Source organism: Bufo gargarizans, chromosome 4 (assembly GCF_014858855.1).
Source record: "Bufo gargarizans isolate SCDJY-AF-19 chromosome 4, ASM1485885v1, whole genome shotgun sequence".
NCBI classification, from domain to species: Eukaryota; Metazoa; Chordata; class Amphibia; order Anura; family Bufonidae; genus Bufo; species Bufo gargarizans.
Genome location: NC_058083.1, coordinates 264687653 through 264703485, shown reverse-complemented (window position 1 = coordinate 264703485; position 15833 = coordinate 264687653). Strand labels below are relative to the sequence as shown.

At 41.1% G+C, this 15833-nt stretch overlaps 1 protein-coding gene across 1 annotated transcript; it reads right to left on the bottom strand.

The window, feature by feature from the left end:
• Nucleotides 1-457: 457 nt before the first annotated feature.
• On the bottom strand, nucleotides 458-3102 carry LOC122935364 (nuclear receptor subfamily 0 group B member 2-like). Its single transcript, XM_044291128.1, is given in 3 exon segments — nucleotides 458-699; nucleotides 2549-2972; nucleotides 2974-3102. Coding segments are annotated over 3 exon segments (795 nt in total).
• Nucleotides 3103-15833: the final 12731 nt, after the last annotated feature.

Genomic DNA, 15833 nt, shown 5'->3' with positions numbered 1-15833 from the left:
CTTGGACTTCAAAGCCTAAAATGAGCAGGATAAATTGCAAGTTATACTGAATCTTTTCCCATAATACTATATATCAATCTCCTCAGCTCCTCTTGCTCTATAACAAGGGCCTGCAGTTCAAACATTATGTTCGACATGATAGGTTCCCTTTCAATATTGTGTTAGGGAACTTTGAGGAGATAGCCCCTTTCCCACTTCCTATATTGGACACCTCAATCAACTCCATTTTCAACAGTTTGTCCATTTAAAACAGTGAAAACCTCATTTAAATAAGATTTTTTTTACATTGCCACATTTTCTATATAAATAATCCCACATTTACTGCTTAGTCATCTACTTGGAAATACCAACGTGCTAACAATAGCAATATCCAGTTAGTTTAAGTCTGTCTGCAGTAAGGTACAATTTTAACATCTAACAAATGAATTCACATTTTCCGATTCTTATGCATTTCATTCTAGTTGAAAAAGAGCGTTTCAAGCAATAGTTCTTCCAAATTAATTTCTCCAGAGATTGGTCTGAAAAATAGTTCTGTGATCACTTTTGAGTCAATGGTTTTTAGAATGTCCAGGGCCTCCAGCATCCTCGTGAAACGGACTTGACTCATGTTCTGCATCATTGATGTGAACTCCATCAGCGTGTGTTGAGCCTCCAGTTGTAGGGTCTGAACATACTGGGGGAATCTCATACCTCTGATTCCTTAAGACATATGAAAGAAAATGTCAATAAATATAAAAACTATTTGTTTAGCAGAGCTGAATTCAAGGGGTTTCCGAGATTTTTTTTTTACTGATGACCTATCCTCTGGATAGGTCATCAGTATCTGATCGGTTGAGGTCCAACACCCAGGACCCCCGCTGTTTTGAGAATGGGGCTGAGCTGCTCCTAGACCAAGTGACACATGAACGTGTCGTCAATCAGCCTAGGAAAAGCAGAGAGAAGATGGGGTCCCGATGTCGGACTCCCACCAATCAGATACTGATGACCTATCAGTATAAAACTCTTGGAAAACCCCTTTAATAGAAATGCCCTTTTATACTACTTGTGTGTAATTTTATAACTATTGATAACTACCTCTTTATATATACAGTAGCTCTTGCACAACAGTAATAAGGTGAGGCTGAACTGAACAGCACTATGATCAGCAAATTTGATATCATAGACTAAATGCAGTTTATGACTGTGTCCTGGTTGAACTAAGATAATGTAAAAGCACCTAGCTCTACCAGTCTCTTCACACCAAGATGATTGTACCAAAAACTGCTAAACCATCCATAAAAGTATCATAGAGCCCTGACTGGCCTTCACTGTCTTAAAATCCTAATTAATTCATGGACCTCGAATCAAGGATCATTACAAATGATGTAACCTGCAAATACTGCACCCTCTGGAAGTTGACTTATACCCAACCAGTAAATGGGGGGTTTCACTAAGGCCTGATGCACACCACCGTAGTTTTGGTCTGTGTCCTATTCACATTTTTTGTGGTTCAGAAGTGGACCAATTCATTTCTATGTCATCCGTGTGCTGTCCACATCCATGTGTCCATCTTGCTAATTTTAGAACATGACCGATTCTTGTCCGTTTTGTGGACAAGAATATCCATTTCTACTATTGGGACGGAGAAAAATGTGCATGCACATGGACGGTATCCGTATTTTGCAGCTGTGATACACATAAGGTCATGTGCATGAGGCCCAAAAGCGATCACATATTTTTGTTCTTTACAGTGACTGCATCATTTCCTTCTTAATCATATTATTGTGTAGATAAGTCAAGGTTACATTAGATTTTTGCACAGGCACCTCTCAAATATGTTACAGCACCTTTAGTGAGCCATTCAGACATGAATATTGTATTTGGCTAATATTTCGCAGTATGTCCTGTGTGACGCATTAATAAAATTTGCACATCCCAAAAAAGGAACGCACTCAGTTCCATCCTAATTTCCATATTGTATAATAAGTAGGATCATTGGGATATCTTGTAGATTATAAAATAAAAATGTAAATGATTTAAAATTTTGGTAAATGCCACGTGGACAGAGATATTGGCACAGTTTGTAGTTTGTTGTGCCACTATGCAATAGTCTCTTGTAATTATATTATTCTAAATTGTAGTAGCCAATGACCATAGCTATGTGAAGAATATTGGAAGGCACTAATTGGTCAAGAAAATACAGTCTACAATACTGGACCAGTTTTGTTAAAGATGTCAGTAAGGCGAGCATTGCTTCTTTTATTATTTACAGCATCATGAGTGCCTTTTAAAAATATTTAGGTTGCCGAATAGCCATTTTAAACCAGAATTGTATTTCAGTTCTGAGAACATACTGTAGAGTGGCTTATTTTATGCCACAAAAATAACACCAATTAACACAGCAGCCACGTTACAGGCAAAATCAGAGGCTCCATTCACAACTCCCTGTTTTACCTCTAATGTCTGCGTAGATCACATTGCGAACAATGAAGTAATATAAAGGCAGAATTTAGATAAGATTTTGGATTTTCAAAGTAGAGTCATAAGAATATAGGTACCATTTACTTACTTGGGTTAAACAGCACCATGCCTTTAAGATAAGCATATTCCTTTGTGCAAATGTCCAAGTTCCAGAGTTTATGCAGAAACATCTGTAGTCTTTGCACTTCTTTGAAAGGTACTCCAGCATCAGATGTCAACTTGATGTCACCAGCATTACATGGCTGATTAAGAAGTATCTTCTTCAGTAGACTGGGCATAGAAAGCTCTTCCCATTCAAAAGCCACTTGCTCTTGAGCCAAACCTAAGACAAAAAGTGGAGCCCAGCACTGCCTCACTAGCAGGACCTGGTCATCTTGAAGCAGCTGATAGAAGGAAGGCAAATTTCTAATAAAAGTTACTGTCTTTAATAACACATCTGAAGCTTTCTTGCAGGTGACATCAGGATTCTTAAGTAACACTTTCCTATTCCTGTCACAGGGGCATCCTCTATCTGAAGTTACAGATGTGTTGGTGAAGATTTGTTTTTGATGTTCCTCCTGAATTAAGCATTTGGAAAAGAATACTGTTGACTGGATCTCGGTTGCACTGACAGGTTCCTGGTCTATCAGACCTACAGGCCATTGCTAGGCTGATGTGAAGTGTGTCAGAAAAGCAATTTAGTCTTACTGTGTCATTAGTAGGCGATGTGATCTTTTATACCCTCAGCAGTAACATGACCCAGTGGTGTGTCAATGTTGCCTTGAACTTTATTCTTACTCTAGAGTGTTTTCATTCACAGTCATTCAAGGTGTGGTTTAAACCACCCTATCTGAAAGAACTAAAATTATCTGAATGGAGGAACTGGTCACCGATAGGAACGGAACAAAAAGAAAATGTGTTGTTTACAGTCTCATGTCTTTCTGATATGGTGGAAAGCTGTGCCATGATATCAAGGACACTTCTGAGGCTGCCAGCACTAACAGGGTTCTTGCCATTCTGAGGCTTTCTAATCAGACCACACACCACAAAGTACAGAAAGAGATATTAATAATGTTGCAAAGTGTTTTGTTATCCTAGCTTTATTGCACAATAGTTTTAGATTATTCTGTCATTTGAAAGAAACAGGCATTAATATTTATACAAAGTCTGTATTAACCCCTTCAACCCCGGGGCTGTTTTCACTTTCCTGCCCAGGCCATTTTTTGCAAATCTGACATGTGTCACTTTATGTGGTGATAACTTTAAAACGCTTTTACTTATACAGGCCATTGTGAGATTGTTTTCTCATCACATATTGTACTCCATGACAGTGGTAAAAATGAGTAAAAAGAAAACATTTTTATTCATAAGAAAATACAAAATTTACCAAAAATTTAGAAAAATTTCCAAATTTCAATTTCTCTACTTTTATAATAGATAGTAATACCTCCAAAAATAGTAATTACTTTACATTTCTCATATGTCTGCTTCATCTTTGCATCATTTTGAAAATGACATTTTATTTTTGACGTTAGAAGGCTTAGAAGCAAATCCTGACATTTTTCAGAAAATTTCCAAAACCCACTTTTTAAGGACCAGTTCAGGTCTGAAGTCACTTTGTGAGGCTTACATAATAGAAACTACACCCCTCAAGGTATACAAAACAGATTTTACAAACTTTGTTAACCCTTTAGGTGTTCCACAAGAATTAATGGAAAATGGAGATGAAATTTCAGAATTTCACTTTTTTGGCAGATTTTACATTTTAATCAATTTTTTCCAGTAGCAAAGCAAGGGTTAACAGCCAAATAAAACTCAATATTTATTACCCTGATTCTGCGGTTTACAAAAACACCCCACATGTGATCGTAAACTGCTGTACGGGCACACGGCAGGGCGCAGTAGGAAAGGAACGCCATATGGTTTTTGGAAGGCAATTTAGCTGAACTGGTTTTTAGATGCCATGTCCCATTTGAACCCCTCCTGATGCACCCCTACAGTAGAAACTCAAAAAAGTGACCACATTTTGGAAACTACGGGATAAGGTGCCATTTTGGGGTACATATGATTTTTAATTGCTCTATATTACGTTTTTTGTGAGGGAAGGTAACCCAAAAATTGATGTTTTGGCACCGTTTTAATTTTTTATTTTTACAGTGTTTACCTGAGCGTTTTTATAGAGCAGATTGTTACGCACATGGCAATACCTAATATGTCTACTTTTTCCTATTTATTTAAGTTTTACACAATAATAGCATTTTTGAAACCAAAATAATGATATTTTAGTTATTGTTTTCTGAGAGCCATAGCTTTTTTATTTTTTGCCCGATTCACTTAGGTAGGGTCACATCTTTTGCGGGATGAGGTGACTGTCTGATTGGTACTATTTGGGGGGGCATACGCCTTTTTGATCATCACTTGCTTTTGCAATTTTTTGTGATATAATGTGACAAAAATTCATTTTTTTTTTACACAATTTTTTAATTTTTTTACAGTGTTCACCTGAGTGGTTAGGTCATGTGATATTTTTATAGAGCTGGTTGTTGCGGACGTGCGGATACCTGATATGTATATATTTTTTTTATGTATTTCACTTTAGCACTATAATAGCAGTTTTAAAACAAAAAAAAAAGATGTTTTAGTATCTCCATGTTCTGAGAGCTATAGTTTTTTTGGGGGGCGATTGTCTTAGGTAGGGGCTAATTTTTTGCGGGATGAGGTGACGGTTTTATTGATACCATTTTGTGGGACATACGCCTTTTTGATCGCTTGGTGTTGCACTTTTTGTGATGTAAGGTGACAAAAATGGCTTTTTTTTACAACGTTTTTATTTTTTTATAATGTTTATCGGACAGGATGGATCATATGATATATTTATAGAGCTGGTCATTACGGACACGGCGATACCTAATATGTGTGTTTTTTTCAGTTTTTTATTATAAAATAAGGGGAAAGGGGTGTTTTTTTTAATCTTTTTTACTTTATTAATTTTATTACTTTATTAATTTTATTAAAAACACTTTTTTTTTTTTACTTTATTTATGAAAATAACTTTTGGGGGTCTGATCCCCTCTGCAATGCATTACAATACATCTGAGGCTGGATTGCCTGAGGCTGGATCTCCTCGGCACCCGTAGAAGGCAGTTCCCGATGCCGTGCAAGGCATTTGGCAGCCTTCTGCATGGCATCGGGCTGCCTTGTGTCGCATCGGGTCGCCGCCACAGCAGTGCGGGGACTCGTTGCGATCACTCACCCGACACAAACCCCTTCTATGTTGCGGTCAGCACACATGGTGCCTCAACATACAATATTGATTGGGCCTGGAACCGACCCAATTGAAAACGTGAGATCATAACTCTATGGGAAACTGGTAGTTGGTTCCAAATTCCCAGAATGTCAACCCATAATAAATAAAAGTAAAAAAGCACAAACTAATATAGATAAAGCAAGTCCCAACCGTCAGAGTAAGCAACTGGAAACTGGTTAATAACTTTGTATTAAATATATGTGTGTATCTCACATAAAGCACATTCAAGGGGGTTTCTGGGTCATTAATGTCATAAAATAAAAAAGAACCCTTACTCACCTGCTTAATCGCCGACCTTTTCAGCTCCATGATTCCAGTGCTCCCAGCGGTCCATCTATGTTTCTGGAGTAGTCACTGCAGTAAAGACCTGCCCCACTACTCTACATCAGTGTTTCTCAACCTGTAGTGTACATATCCCAGGAGAGGACTGGGAACTTAAAGGGGCCCTGTATATTGTAGGAGGGTCCAAATTGACAGAAGGCTGAGCAACACAAGTAGGCAGGCATAACAGAGGTAGGCAAGGCCAGGACCACTGTAGGGCAACACAAAATACCGCCCTAACAGAACCAAATACGATAGTGCAGCATAAAATACTTCTGACCCCACTTGCAGCATTCAACTGCATAACCGTCCTGAGGACAGCAATGTGGAGGGCTCAGGAGGCCCCCTGGGTATCAACCTACTGGGAAATTTCCCTGTAGTGTCTATGGCCGGTCCGCCTCTGACATATCCTAAGGTTCAAATAGTCGTGAAGTACACAATAAGTAAAAAAAATAAAAAATAAGACTGCCTCAGCATCTAGCAGTATTTTATTGATGTTTGCTAGGACACTGACGTTCCTCAGGACGTCGATACAGTTGAATACTGCGGCAGCAGACAGGAACTGATGGCTCCCTGCCCTCACACTCCTAGGCCACAGGCTACTAGGCCTGAAGCCTGTGATGGGATCGACCAATGCAGGCAGTGCTGCCTATGTCAAACAGTGCTTCTAGTCTGACACTGGCAGCACTGATTGGGTAATGTCAGACTGTGCAGGGACACACCCCCAAATGGTAATGCCCATCTGGACCTTCATTGCAAACTATCATTAATTCAGTCATAACTTCTAGCAGGAATAATAAATAAATGGCACACCAAAGATTCATAAGAATAGATGCTCCAGAATAGTTTATTCCATGATTACTAAATAGACATGTCAGGAGAGGTTATAGGTCCTCTTTAAATGGGATTTTCCAAGATTTTTATATTGATGACCTATCTTCAGGACAGAAGATAGGAGGGCATGCTGCTGTCTACTCTGCTTGGTACTATCTTTAGGACAGGTCACTAATATCAGATTGGCAAGGATCGAACAACCGATCAGCCGTTTGAGTAGACCGTGGTGCTTACCAAGCACAGCGCCATCCATGGGATAGTGGCTTGCTTGGTATTGCAGCTCAGCCTCATTCACTCGATTGGGACTGAGCTGTGCCTAGGCCGTGTGACCGATGAACATGACATCACTGGAGCACTGCAGCCTCTTTCAAAAGCTGATCGGCAGGGGTGCCAGGCGTTGGACCCCCACCAATCTGATATTGATGACCTATTCTGAGGATTAGTCATCAAAAAAATAATAAGCTTGGACACCCCCTATTTAAATTGTGAGCCCCATTAACTGAAGGGATTGATGTGAATAGTGATGGGGCACATTTACTAAGACTGGACTTTCAGAAGTGCAGAGGAGTAAGATGCACCAAGAGGCATAAGCTTGTTAATAAACGTAATACATCTTTTAGCAGCCCATGCACCAGAAACTAAAATATGGCATAGAAATCAGCTATAATTTACACCAGTAAATCTGTCGTGAAGTGACATGTCCCTCCCACTAAGCCCCACCCCTTTTTATAGAAACAAATAAGCATGGCCTAAAATACCGGAAAGGCATTACATGTGCCTAAAAGTTATGACCTGCCAGAAAACTGGTATGGATTAATTAGCAAATTCCTCCTCCAGCCCTATGTTATGCTTACTGCCTGCAGATTGCATTGCATTTCAGGCTTATGGGTTCCCTTTAGGGCACTACAAAAAAGTAGCAAATATGTATTTATATGTATTTTTTTCCGCAATTGTGGTATTGGTTATGAATAGGTTTTGTCACCTTCTTTAGTAGTTGTAATAGTTTATTTTCAGCTTTTTCTATGCTATTACTGGCACATATGAACGTCTTAGTGCATTTACATTAGTAAATGTGGGACAATTTACAGTTTTACAGCCAGCAGTAAGTCTTGGAAAGATGTTTTAGACATACATCACCAATTTCTGACATTATCACGGTTATTTTCTTATATCTCACATATTAAACCCATGGGACACAATATTTCTCTCTGCTGTAGTCACTGCTCAAAATCTTCTCTGAAGCTTCCCTGGTTGCTGTTCTTCCACCCTGATGATGTGACCCAAAATTTCAATAGCAAGCCTACATCTGGCCATGGTGGCCACATAGGCACCATGATTGGAATGTTACACATATGGATTTGCCACAGATTTAGTGTGGGTTTTGCTGTGGACATGCACTCCATGTGGCCATACCCTTTAAGGTCTTGCAGTCAAATACCAGCCTAGAGCTCACATAACAAGCTAGCATCCAGTGTGAACTGGGAGTCAGAAGACTTTTCTTATCACTGTTTCCCATTGTCACACTACTTAATTATCCTCGGGTTATAAACCACATAAGGGCATTCAGATGATTGAGAGGTTTTATATTTCCTTTCAACTCAAGGTTTATAGATTTATTACTAACCATTGTAAAATGAACCTTGTGATTTTCTTAGTGTTCCCTGGTTAACATATGTTACCGTATAAGTCATTTTTTCCATTACCTTCAAATCTCTTAGGCTAGGTTCACTTATACATTCACAACTCAGGTAGTCTGTTCCGGGAGAGGAGCAGACTACTGGAGTTCACCACATCTGGCATAGCCGGATACTACCACGCACCGCCTGATCCCCATTGACTTTAATCTGATGAGCCAACGGGAATCCACCTGCATTTCGGCATAAATGCCTCCTTTCGGCTGGACAAAAAGTGGCCAGATCCCTGTTGAATCCCATTTTAGTCGGTGTGGATCTGGCAGTGCGTGGTAGTGACAGGATATGCCAGATACAGTGAACTCTGGCAGTCTTTTTCTCTGGTGGAACAGACTGCCGGAGTTGACAATACATATGTGAACATACAGTTAATGGGTCATGTACAGGGACCAATGTGAGAGATAATAATCTCTGTACAGCGCTAAGGAATCCATTGGTGTTATATAAATAACTAAATGTATCATTAGAAGCGATCGATAAAAAGTTACTTTTATTTCTACATTTAAAATCAGGTAGAGAGCATATTTATATATAAAGTTATTAAAATCTGCCCCAAGATACGGTATATTACACAGAGTTGTTGCAGGGGGTAGCAAGGAATACAGGGCTGGTTTTACTGCAGTTCAGACTATTTTGTTCATGTTGCCAGTAGTAACAACTGCTCTGTTGCGGTCTCTGTTGGCAACTAGGAGCCTAACCCCGATAAGGGTGGTCCTAAATTTCAGCCTTGCCCTAATTCATCCTATACTGCCCCTATCATACCAACCCATTTTGTCTTGGAATTACATAGGGATAGGGGCCTGGGTTTAAACACTTAAAAGGGTTTTCCAAGAGTTTTTGCATACAGTACTTTTTTTCCCCATCTAAAATATCAAATCTCAAACGGAAATGGCTCAAACGGATGACAAATGTGCATAACTGATGCACAGGATCAGTTTTTTTGAAGAATGCATTTTTTTTCTTTATTTTTCTCTTCTTCTGACAGATCAGAAGAACAGAAAAATAACGGTGATGTCAACTTTCCCTTAGGACTGTTTCATACGAGCATGTCCAGTGAGGAAATCACATTTCGTGTGTAAGCGTGATTTTCCATTATGGAAACTGCTAGTTTTGCAGGACTGCACAGTATTATACTGATTTATAATGCTGTGTGTCTCTGCATGAGCTGTATCTACAGAATTATGCAGACAGCATTATGTCAGTATAATTCTGTCGGAGTAAGGTCAGGCAGAGACACACAGCATTATAAATCATTATAATGCTGTGCGTTCCTGCAAAACAAGCAGTGTCCATAAACGAGAATCACGCGCGCCGACGCTAATACCCCAAACCCCTGACGAAGCCGCATCGCGGCGAAACATGTCGAGCGGGGACTAGTGTTAGGCGCTTCTTTTAGATAGACGGCAGTAATTGTGTTAAGTTCGCCCAGTATTAGGGTTATATCAGTATGTGCTGAATGTTGTCGTGTGTTGTGGCATCAGTGAAGAGGGACACACAATTGACATAACACGGAGTGTTAGTTGGGACCTGGGCCCAGGTCCCAGGACACCTAAAAATAGGGTTAAACCCTAAAAGTGTGGTAAACTGTGTGCCACTCACCTGCACAATCACATCTCTCTTACAGAAACTGAGAGAAAAAGTAATCTCTACACAAAATTGTACCATCGTCTGATAGTTTTAAATAAATGTGTGGTATTTTGGGGCATCTAAACCTCCCCTTTTAAATCGACTTAATAAAGTGTATGTTTTAATTTTAAAATTAGTATACCCCTACAGGGATTATTTTGGTCTTTTTGACCAGTGGTGTATTTGAGAATCACGCTAACACACGGAGCGTAATTTCCACACTGGACACACTCATCTGTAGAAGCCCTTACAGAGGTATTGCTTCTAGGAGACAATGGGGCAAATTCACTAGTCCTGTCTGAAATGTAGATATAGTAAACATAGGCCAGGCAATCTAAAGGCCCCTTAAATGGGTCAATGATTGGAGCAGTTATCAGGAAGGAGTGTCCCTAGGATGTAAATACAGCTTTCACCTACTGTAACTAGCAGACAATTATTGGGAACTGTTTATGCCCAATAATTGCCTGTTGTATTGGCCCATCTAAAGGGGCCTTAAAAGAGTTGTCTCATCTCGCCATTACTATACAGTCTCGACCACCAACTGGCTGGTAAATAGCAGAGTGTGTCATTACAGATTCTTTTCAGAAATGTCTAGCTGAAAATACATTTGAATTGAGTTATTTCTGCATCAGGATGTATGGGACAGTCTCTAACAAATCTGCCACATGTGAAGGACATCCTTACAGCCAGGGGCGGTCTGGGGCGGGGGGCAGGGAGGCAATTTTCCCCCAGGCCGCCCTAAAAAAAACGGCTGGGCCGTCTTTAACAAATTTATTTTTATTTATTTTATTCCTCAGGGCCGCACCGCCGATCACCACAGGCGGCCTGGCCCAAGATGTAATTGCGGCGGCGGTGGTGGCTGCTGGCAGTAGCAGATGAGCACTTCCATTTTGGAAGCGCTCATCTCCATATTCATCTGTATCGCCGTCCTCAGGACAGCGATACAGATGCCTGTGCTGCGGCAGGGAGAGGCGTCTCCCTTCCCTGTTCTTCTGATAGGCCGCAGGCACTAATGCCTGCAGCCTATTAGAGGCCGGCTCAGGCGGTGCGATGACTTCATTATCATCGCACCGCCTGACCCGGGCAGCACATAGCGGGGGACAGAGGCCGGAAGAGGCCTGCATCGCATCGCTGCTGATGGAGGTAAGTATTAGTGTTTTTTTTTATTATTTTTTATTAGGAGAATTATTACTACTAGGAGGTATTATGCAGAGCTTTACTACTACTAGGGGACTATGAGGAACATGATTACTAGTATGGGCACTATAGGGTCATTATTACTACTAAGTGTGCTCTGGCAGAGGATTATTTCTATTGGTGGGGTTTTAGGGAGCCCTGTTACTTTGGGGGGCACCCTGCCACAGTATCAGCTTAGCACAATTATTTTTGGGGGACATTATCTTTATACTATTAGTGTCTGGGCGCAGTTATTTTTTTAGAGCACTGTGTGCCAATAATTGTTGAAGGGGGCACGATCTGTGTGGTAGCAGTATTTCCAGGGGAACTTTCTCTGCAGTATAGTATTGGAGGTGGCAGGAAAGGGTGTTCAGAAGATGTGAAGATGATGGAAATGTGGGAAACTAATGTCTGTTTGTCAATCTCTGCAGTGACGGGAGATGGCTGAAAAATCATCATGGCGGTGTGGTCTGAATGGAGAAGATAAAGAAAGAGAACGTCTACAACAAAGGTGACATCACTGGATGTAAGAGGTATGTGGCGCTAGGAGAGGAGATGCTCCGGCTCCTTCCCCTGCCATTTGCAGAAGGAGGATTCAGAGATGGGTGAGTACTGCCAAAGGGGGCAGCAGGCCACGGGCAGGTGGCAGATGGTGGGGGGAACCACAGGCCTTGAGCAGGATCAGGGGAGAGAGGAGAGCGGAGGAGCTTCCTGGCTGTAGCCTGCTGAATATTGTATGATGTGAAGCAGGCAGTGCAGCCAGGACAGGTCCTCCCGTCTCCGTATGATGTGTAGAGACAGGCCGCAACTATAGAATGTCAGCTGTACAGTGTTTGTTAGGAGTGGCCTATTATATGTAGGAGGGGCTTTTAATAATGGGCGGGGCTAAAAATGGGCCACTTGACTGGATTTGCCCCCCAGGACTAAGGCTGGCAGCCCTCCCCTGCTTACAGCTCTGTAAAACTCAGTCATAATAGATATACTGTAGACATATTTATATGGTCAAATTCTAAGAAGAAAACAACTGTGCAGCAGTTTTTGGGCTTAATATTCACAATTTGAGCATTTGCAAAAAAAAGTCACTACTTTGCCATGTTAGAATAATTCAATGTCATCTCAGTTTACAAAACTTTGTCCTTCAGTGAGGTTGGTTGCGAGATTTATGACATTATTGGTTAAAGCTGAGTCTGTTTTACTGCATGCCGCAGTACCATCTCCATTATGTTGAATATTTTAATGAGTATAAAAAGTAACTGTTTAGTAGCATTGAGGTCAAGGTTATCAAGCGTACGTTCAACTCCTGGCAAGAGAAATACTTACTTGCTACAAGTTAGAGGAAAACAACATATATGAATATCCCAAATGAAAGATACTGGTTTTCTATGAGCGAGAAGCACATTATTTAAAGGGAACTGGTCACCTCTACTATGCTACCCTCACTGAGCGTTTCTAAATGTTCATTGTGTTACCCTAAACATATAAGTTACACTTTTATTTCATTTGCAGACAAATTCAATAAGTATTATGCATTTTTGTACTTCCCGCCTTGTATGCAAATTAACAAAGGAGTCATATCTTACTTGTTGTAAATGATCGGGCGGCACAGCCTGGAGATATGGGTGCATGGTCGACGGGCGTCGCCCCAGGTACTTCAGTAAGGAACGAAACCGGCACTCCTTGCGATACAATGATATATTCTTTATTCGCCACTCATAAGAAGAGTGATGCGCGTTTCGGCACGTGCAAGTGCCTTTGTCAAACACAATATATGTGAGCAGCAGAGTACATAAATGTGAACATAGGCGTGTATTTAAATAACCCGCCCTCGGTCACATGACTGGAACCATTCGGGTCATGTGATTATGACATCATGTTGGCAGGGTAACTGGGATAGTTTACAAACACTATCACCAGTCTTACTGGGAAAATACAAGTAATAGCCATGATCCTCGCATCTCCTCGATAATCGCGGTGATTAAATTCTCAATTACACTGCGAAGACACATTACAAAGTATGAATTACATAAGTCAGACAGCGGGGATAAATATGTGAAGCGGTAATACATTTATACTGAATGTGAGGCATTACAAAAAACTGGTCACCGCATACTCTCGATTTAACCCTTTAGGTGTCATCGTCTGTAAGCGGTGAATCCAGTAAGCCTCACGTAAGCAACATCTCAACTCTATTTCCTCCCCTCCTAGGTGGCAAGACCTCTTCAATAATTTGAAAACGGAGTTGAGACACATTGTGTCTCTGTTGATGGAAGTGTAGTGGAATGGGCAATAAAAGGTTTTCTTTGCGAATTGTTGATTTGTGCTTTGCCAAGCGGTCTTTCATGTGCATTGTAGTCTCACCTACATAGCAGAGGCCGCATGGACGCTTCAACAAGTATACAATGAATGTGCTATTGCAAGTAAAATACCCCTTCATTGGGATTTGTTCCCCAGTGTGTGGATGTGAAATGTAGGGGCCTTTTATTATACTTGAACAGTGGATGCAGCTTAGACAAGAGAAGGTACCTTTCCTAACTGTGGACAATACCATTTGTCGGGGGCCCTTTCTAATGGTGCCAATATCCGCTCTGATAATTTTATCTCTTACATTGCCAGCCTGTTTGTAGCATAACAATAGGGGCTGGGTATTGAGGATGTGCTAGCGGCCATCTAGCAACCTATGTCCTCAGCTCTATACACAAAATCCAGGTGACAGGTTCCCTTTAACATGCAGTGAATCAGCCATCTGATCAGTTGTGGTGTAAATTAGGAACAAAAGGTCCTACTGATCCATGGTATATAGCAGTGACCGGAGAAGACATGGGGGGGGGGGATACAAAAGCCGCAAGTGCTGTTTTGTGGCATTTTTTTTTACTTTTTCCCCTGCATAACCACCAACACCACTTTTATAAAACGGCGCAGGGCATGGGCAGAATGGGGCAGGCCACAGACGGCTCATCCACTACCCGACACATTTACCAATATGTGCATCATTGCACCTGAAATCTATGCCAGCTCTCTCCCTGGCATAGGGAACTCCAGAAGATGAGACAAAATTATTGCTTGTTAATAATTCTGGCACATCATATGCCAGTGGGGTTAGTCATTTGTTATTGGGATTGGTGTAAGATATGCCAGTCTTAATACACTCATTGACAAAAAAAATACACCAAAATGGAGTTGTATGAAACTTTATATGTGTTGTAATGGGATTTAGCTCGGGGACCTCTATCTCCTGCTTAGGCCTCTTTCACACTACCGTATGGCTATTTCAGTGTTTTGCGGTCCGTTTTTCACGGATCCGTTGTTCCGTTTTTCCGTATGGCATATACAGTATACAGTAATTACATAGAACAAATTGGGCTGGGCATAACATTTGGAATAGATGGTTCCGCAAAAAACTTAACAGATACGGAAGACATACGGATGCATTTCCATATGCATTCGTTTTTTTTGCGGACCCATTGACTTTAATGGAGCCACGGAACGTGATTTGCGGCCAAATATAGGACATGTTCTATCTTTGCATGGTACGGAGATACGGAAACACGGAAACGGAATGCATACAGAGTACATTCTGTTTTTTTGCGCACCCATTCAAATGAATGGTTCCGTATACGCACCGTATACGGAACTCAAAAAATTGCCCGCAAAATGGAAAAAAAAACGGTAGTGTAATAGAGGCCTTAGACGGGTACTTTTTGGCACACCAGGAACATAGTTCACTCCAGTCAAATGTACTGCAACTGACCGCAACTAGTTTTATTTGATTTTCAGGCAGATCCTGCAAAAAAACTATTCGAGAGGGAAAATAAAATGCTCTGCCGCCTGGCCAATAAGTATACAGGTCTCCCAACGAGAGCTACGTCTACTACACAGCAACAAAACCTGCAACAGTTGTATTTCTCACAGCAGTTTGTCCAAAGAGCCATCAACCTCTGCACTCTCTGAACTTATAAAACAACATCCCCACTCTGCTAGTGATTAGTCAGATTCACCCCAAATACCTGGAGTCACTAAATGGAGTAGGGACACACCCAGCTTTCCTACTCCCTGGCTGCTCTGATGAAGACAGGAACCTGGGTAAAATGCATTTACCCTCAAATACATTTCCCCTGGTCCTGGGGATATATGGTATATGTAAGTGATTACAATATCAGAGCGTAAGGATGTTTATTGGGGAAAACTGTACAATCGAAAAGATTGGGTCACCTCTAGCCGAGATACAAAATGAGAAACGGCTGGGCATGGAGGCATACAGGTTCCATATGGTATCCTGCAGCACATTTGCCCACAGATGTTGCAGCTTTGGAGCCTATAGATCCTGCACACTATTGGTTGCTGAAGCTGGCATCTCAGTTGGTTCCATAAATGCTCGATTGGCGAAAAATCTAGTGACTGGGCAGGCCAAGGAAGTGTTGCAAAATGACAGAGATATTCCT